The following is a 7,529-nucleotide window of genomic DNA, read 5'->3' on the forward strand; positions in this document are numbered from 1 at the left end:
ATTATTTTTTGGTAAGAGCGATCTGTTTCTTACAGGAAGTCTTAGCGTAGTTTGAAAGAAGTATTTAAAGAGTAATAGGTGTGAGAAGATGATATGACTGAACGAAAAACATGAAAGAAACAGTTAAATGTTTATATTAGACGAGTAGGATATAAACCAATTTGTCTGCCCCTAATTATATTGAATCAAAGTCTATTCATAGATTTTTAAATAAGATGAATTGTCTAGTTAACTTTTAAGCATGTAATAGAACCCCCACACCGTCGTGATTCAGCGGTAAGATTCAGGGTTAATAATGCAAACATTCGAGGTTCGATTTCTAGGGTGGGCACAGCACATATATCCCGTGGTGTACCTTTATATTTAAAAAAAGAAGAAACAAAATTAGCAGTCCAATTTTATCGCAAATGTTTTTGTAAATGGAATTCAGAATAAAGACGCTATGGAGAGAAAAAAAAAGGTTTAAGAAGGTATTGTAAATTGGTCACAAATTATCCAGATTATCAACAACAATTATTTTCGTTATCAGTTGTTGGTAGCGTAATAAAATATTCATAACATTAGAATTTTTGGTGTGGTTCTTCATTTGACATTATCAACATTTAAAAACAATTTTATACGACGAAACCTATAACGAATAATAAAATATAATTATTGTTATTATTATTTATTATTAATCATCTCTTTTTCTGATGTACAAAATTAGTTAATTCAATTTTCCCGTTCACTTCGGGGGTATGCTTGAAATACTTGTGTATATAGATAATTTCAAATATTTTCTCGCATATATTAACCATCAACAATCAGTTTTAGCTTTCTGCGATTGAATTATTTGTTGGTACAAGGACATATTTATGTATATTTCTTATTTTGAGTTTTTAGTGAAACTTGTTATACAAGAGCGTATAAACAGTTTTATTTCATAGCTAAGAACTTGAGATTAATATTTTATAAAATATGATAACTTTGAACTGCTAAGTGCAAATAGTTTAATATACTTTCTTATGAAACAGTCGCATGTTACTATATGCTTTCATAATATAACGAACCTTAACATATGGCATTTAGCAAAAATAATGGCTTAGAAATTTTCATTCGAGCATTATTCTCTTAAATATTTACGTTAAAAATACACCTTGTTCTAAAAACAAACATTTATTTTGTATTTATACATATAAACTAAGTTAGATGTTTATAACTTTCAGATGCGTTGTGGCAGCAGTGATTGTAGTTATTACTACCCGTAGCGGTAGTAGCTTGTCAGGAGATGTTTCGCCGAGGGATCCCAACCTTCCCCGAGTTCCCTTAGACGAAGATGTCAAAATTCAAGTACCACCTTCAAGTGGTCAGAACGATTCTTTGTTATCCATGCCTCAGTTTTTAGGTTTGATGCAACTGGCGCTGATAAAAGGCACTCAGGATCTGCAAGCTAAACATACTCAACAATTTGGACACTTGATAAATCAGAATGATCATCTCTCACCTCTTAAATCACCAAAACAAACCATACTTGTTACAGAAAAAAATGTTTCTCCGGATAATGAAAAGATGAGAAAATCTAGTATTGGATTTAGTTTTATTCCTGAACCAGTAGAAAATATGCTGAAAAACTTAAACATACCATTCATTTGGCCATACAATTTCGGGAGTTCTGAGCTGATCCACCAAAATAAAGAAAACGAAACAAATATGTACTACTCTCCCAGCTTCATACCTCGTCCAGTTGAAAAGATGTTGAAAAATTTGAATATACCATATGTTGGTTCCTTTGAAAATAGAAGATATCCATACTTTTCTGGAGCATTCAATCCATTTGACTTCCCTTCACGTGTTAAAGACCTTTTAAATGGCATGTCTTTTGAAGGAAGTGATATAGGAATAGACATTTTCATTCCAAAATTTGTAAAGGATCTTTTAAACAATCTTGCATTACTGAGAAAAACAGCACATATGAAAAAAATGGCAATTTTGCAAGAAGCGGCAAATAAAGCCCTTTTTCGTCAGGTACTGTTAGCTTATGCTAAATTTGATGGTTCAAGCGATGGAAAGAACACCTCAGAAGCTCAGCAGTTTACGAAAAACAATTATAATCAGTATATTCCAAAATATGTGAGAGATTTTCTGAAAGATTTAGGGGTTCCGCTTGGTAAAAAAAAATCCTCCACTGACAAAGGAAATTATACAAAAATGGGCGATAAATTCATGCCTAAGTTTATGAAAAATCCCCTTCATGACTTTGATAAGATGACAAATAAACAAAATGGCGATACAGATACAGTTAGCACTTCTTCCAACAATGCAGGCCAAGCACTATTGCAATTGGTTTTACTGGGGTATGCAAACCAAACTGTTAATAACGGAAGTTCTGCTGAATCACAAAACGTTACTCAAATGCCGAAATGGGTAAAAGATTACTTAGATAGCTTAGGAATTCCATACAACACGTCAGCTGATCAAGACAACACCACAGCTTCTGCTACTAAGTCCGATTCAGAAATTGTTAAGTTTGTTAACGATACTCTGGATGAACTAGGCATTCCTAAGAACTTGACCGTGAATAAAGAAGATATTTATTCTGTCCAAACAAATTCTACACCGAAGTTTATGGAAAAAATGATAGACGGTATTGGCATTTCTTACAACAAGACCTCTGACAAAAACAGTGTACAAGCTCTCATGAAAACACTGGCGACTTTAAAATTAGTTGCAGTTTTGAATGGGCCGAAAACTGTGCAACCGTCAGATAAACAAAACAACGAAGATTCAAAATACACCAACGATCTCTTTAAAGCGTTGGGGGTATATACTCTCTTGCAGAAGCAGCCTAAACAGTATCAGAAAAATGAGTACACTCACTATTTACCTAAGATTGTAAATCATCTGTTAAAGAAACAGGAAGAGTATAAAAAGAAATACTCGGGCTCTGGTCAAAATGGAGATGGACACAAAGTAAATTTTGCTACAAAAGGATCTGCTGATTTACCAGATAAACCTGGAAACAATCCTTCAGTAACTGGTTTACTAAAATTTTCCCAGTATTTTGTTCTTCAGGATGCTGTTCAAAAACCACAACAACCTCACCAAGCTTGGCAACCGCAACAGTCCAAACAACCACAGCAACCTGAACAGCCTCAGCAAGCTTGGCAACCGCAACAGCCCAAACAACCACAGCAACTTGAACAGCCTCAACAAGCTTGGCAACTGCAACAGTCCAAACAACCCCAACAACCTCAACAGAAGCAGCAAAAACCCCCAAAGTTTGTACAAGATTTTCTAAATGATCTTGGTACTTATGTTGACATTTCAAAAGATATTCAAAAGCCACAGCAGCCATCACAACCACAGCAACCCCAACAGCCACAGCAACCACAGCAGCCATCACAACCACAGCAAACCCAACAACCTCAACAGAAGCAGCAAAAACCTCCAAAGTTTGTACAGGATTTTCTAAATGATCTTGGTACTTATGTTGAAATTTCAAAAGATATTCAAAAGCCACAGCAGCCATCACAACCACAGCAACCCCAACAGCCACAGCAACCACAGCAGCCATCACAACCACAGCAACCCCAACAACCTCAACAGAAGCAGCAAAAACCTCCAAAGTTTGTACAGGATTTTCTAGATGATCTTGGTACTTATGTTGAAATTTCAAAAGATATTCAAAAGCCGCAGCAGCCATCACAACTACAGCAACCACCGCAAGTATCTCAACCACAACAACCTAAACAGAAGCAACAAAAACCTCCAAATTTTGTACAGGACTTTTTAAATGACCAGGAAACTCTTGTCAAAAATCCAGAAAATGTACAAGAATTCCAACAAACTCAGACTTCTAAACAGCTCCAGAAGAAACAGAAGTTTGTTTCATCTCTGAGAGAAGACTTACATGATCTTGATATTGACTTGAAAAACGATTTAGTTGAAAATGCAAATACACTAAAAAAGTTCCCTTCATTAGTGCAGCTTCGCATAAAACAGCCAGTCTCAACCAATCCAGTAGTAGAATCACCCAATGCAATGATAGGCTCCACCAATCCAGTGATGCCCCAGTATTTGCCTTATTACATGGGTGGTGTAACAACTGGAAACATGTTTAAAAAAATGAGCTACCCTTATAATAACAAAGTATATTTTCATGGTAAGCTGGTGTATTTGTTCTTAGAAAATATTTAACCAAGTATTTATAAATGATCTTTTAGAGCAGCATATACATTTCTATAATTTAGAATATTATTTAGCCTTATAATTATCATCTGTTTTATTGGTATTAATTCAAAATTACTTTTTTTCGCACGTTTCTGTCATTATTTCTAGCACAAATTTACACAATGAGCTATCTGCGCTCTGTCCACTGCGAGGAACCGAACCCCAAATGTTAGTGTTGTAAATCTGAAGACTTAACGCTGACCCACCAGGGGATTCCTTTTCATCTTTTATAATGTTACAGGAGTAGATGCTTTATTTTAAACCTTACTTTACATACGTTATCTTTCTGAACTTTGTTCTTAAGTTACTGGTCTGAAGGCAAAGGAAATGGTATTCCTAGTAACTTATAGAAGATGTACTAATTTTAGTTTTGAGCCACGAGAGTCATCTAGTAGTTAGCGAATCGTGCTGTGGATCTGTGAATGTCGGGTTCGAGACGTGATGCTACCAAATACATACTTTCTGCTATGGAAGCGTTACAAGAGTGACAATCAATCCCTCAATTCAGTTAAGAGAAGTCGCTTCAAGTGATGGGTGCTGACAACTAGTTGCCTTTTTTTTCTGGTCTGCAGTTCCATTGTGATCTCTGACCTGGCCGTTTAACCCACTGCATAAGGTGTTGTTCAAATGAACAAACAATTTTGATCGTAAAGCATTTGATGAAAGAACCTTCCTGTTTCATTAGATTTAAATAAACAATAACAATGACTCCGAAGAAAATAGTTTTCATCAGCAACTCTAAACGTTGGATATTTTTGGTTGTTATAGCAATGCTTGATATATATATGATACATCACGATACAGTCATTCCACGTGGCCATCCCTTTTCCAGTTTGTTTCACTAACTCAAAGAGAAGCTAATTTGAGAAAATAGCACTGCCAAACGAGAAAGGGGAAAAACAAAAATGATAATACAGATTGATTTGTGCGGATGACAAAAATGAAGATTAAAAAAGCGTTTTTTATCCTAAAGTCGTGAATTCTATCCATGCTCATCAACGCGCCTAGCCTATAATTTATTGTGGTAATCCAATTTTTTTCTCCTTCTTTGAAGGGATAAAACCCGGATCATTTGCCCAAACCGTACATTGGGAAGAGCAACCAAACCAGTAGCAGATATTTGAAACAGGTCAAAGAAGCAAAAAATGAAGACAGAAGACTAACCAACATCTAAATTACATAGTTCAGGAAACACAAATACAAACTGTTGTATTACATATGCATACAAGTGACGGATAAAGATTTCAAAACAGTAACATTTATTATTTGTTTGGTATTTTTAGCTATCTTTTACTCATCAGAGTAAATCTATATTTATATAGGATTTGAATAACATGTAGCATTAATGCTACTAAGTTATTCTTCTGAATTATTTAGCAGACAAACTGCTTAAAATACCACTATTAGAAGCCTAGCCTTGTTTTTTCGATCTGCCATTGTGGTAGGTCACTGATGAAGAGTGGAATCCTCCTAAAGTGGTATAACTCAGCCACAAGTGGTGAATCAGTTGACAGACTGGACTTAATATTTATCTTTAGTGGAATTTATGGAAGTTAATAAGCTTGTTAACAGCGGAAATATCTTGAAACTAAATAATCAAATCACATACAGAAATGTCTTAGTCTTAAAAAAATTAAAAAAATGCGTAGGCAGATTGATGTATCATGAAAATCAAATGTTAAATAATGAAGGTGATAACATGAAATGTGTTCAAGTTTCTATGAAACAAAAATATCGATTATTGGATCGAAAAATGATTCAGATATAAAGAAAATATTAAATAATGAACTAAGTAAAATAGAAAATAAGAATGCTCATGTGTACTCTATGTGCTCGTGATGATACACGGGTACCACACCAGCAATACATATGTCTTTCTATACTTAACATTTGGTGTCACGTGAGGCTTACGTCATCTGTTCCACCAGTTTGGGTCTGGTGATTAAAGTTATCAATTAACATTCTGCGGATCGCGGGATCGAGACGTTTCGCCTAACATGCTCGCTCTTTCAGCCGTGAGGGGCTTTATAAAGTGACGGTCAATCTGACTATTCGTTGGCAAAGAGTAGCTAAGAGTTGACGTTGGAAGGTGTTGACTAGCTGTCTTCCCTCTAGTATATCATCTCTTAGTTAGGAATGGCTAGTGCAGACAACTGTCGAGTATGTGTTAAATATCTGTGTGTGGAAAGGGTAAAATAAAGCTCATAAACGTAAATGTGTATTGGTTTGAGTGATAGCATTATACATCCCCCCTTCCCCCTCTCTGTGCGATCAATTGTTCCTCATTTTTACTTAATCTTGGAAGTGTCATGAAATAAAAACAAAAGTGACGATAAGTATTTAATAACAATCCCATGATATGACTTATAATAATCGAATATACCTCACAATTATTTAAATGTAATAATTAAATGAAGTCCTTTCATAAAATTCCACTTTTGTCATCATCTGAAAGAAACAACATTCTAAGAAACTATTTCCCTTCCATCAACGAAAATGTCTACAGAGGAAACCAGAGTGCGCTGTTTCCTTTCTAAAACATACCAATCCGTCGAAGTATTAGTAAAGTTTTATACCAAAATATGAATTTATATATATACTCCGCCCTCGTGGCCCAACGATAATTCTGAAGACTTATAACGCTAAAAACCTAGTTTCGATAATCCTGGTGGACACAACACAGATAACCCATTGTGTAGCTTTTATGCTTAACAACATACAAGCAAACTAATATATATATATACATACATAATTTATAATTATTATAATTGTATGTATAAACATTTAACTTGGTTGTTAATATACTTTCTCTTTCAGTGTAAAGAAATACAAATGAAGATATAGATTATCGTTGTAATAGTATTTTAAAAAAAAAACTTTTAGAATTGTGTGAGTCTTCATTTTTCATAGATTTTCAATAAACATAATAATTTCTTAATGTACTAGTTCTGTCAGGAATAGACAAGACATATCTCCCAAAAATAAGTAATACATCCTAATGGTTTTTTATATTATTTTACCTTTACAGCAGACATTGGAGGAGGAGCTTCCTTGGACATGATGAGTGGGGACTCAGAAAACAAGTCAATGTCCAAGCAGAAGTAAACGATCTAAGCTAAAGTGGTGCGTTATTACTTTTAAGTTCAATAGCATTCATTAAATAATTATGAAAATATGATAAACACAGAAGGAAATGATCTGAGCTAAAGTGGTGCGTTATTACTTTTAAGTTCAATAGCATTCATTAAATAATTATGAAAATATGATAAACACAGAAGGAAAAGATCTGAGCTAAAGTGGTGCGTTATTACTTTTAAGTT

The 7,529-nt window shown here is 34.4% G+C and overlaps 1 protein-coding gene across 5 annotated transcripts in view; it reads left to right on the forward strand.

Moving 5' to 3' along the window:
- The window catches only part of LOC106460779 (RNA polymerase II degradation factor 1-like), a 19,402-nt gene that overhangs the window by 9,221 nt on the left and 2,652 nt on the right, over positions 1-7,529 (forward strand). The window contains exons 3-5 of one of the 5 annotated variants that reach the window (XM_022387567.1): positions 1,206-3,495; positions 3,541-4,141; positions 7,238-7,332. In XM_022387567.1, coding sequence (XP_022243275.1) covers positions 1,206-3,495; positions 3,541-4,141; positions 7,238-7,314 — 2,968 coding nt within the window. In that variant the 3' untranslated portion in view covers positions 7,315-7,332. Of the gene's footprint in view, positions 1-1,205; positions 4,142-7,237; positions 7,333-7,529 lie in introns of all 5 variants that reach the window. The other 4 variants (XM_022387568.1, XM_022387566.1, XM_022387565.1 and 1 more) reach the window with 4 other exon arrangements.

This window comes from Limulus polyphemus, unplaced genomic scaffold, assembly GCF_000517525.1.
Source record: "Limulus polyphemus unplaced genomic scaffold, Limulus_polyphemus-2.1.2 Scaffold835, whole genome shotgun sequence".
NCBI classification, from domain to species: domain Eukaryota; kingdom Metazoa; phylum Arthropoda; class Merostomata; order Xiphosura; family Limulidae; genus Limulus; species Limulus polyphemus.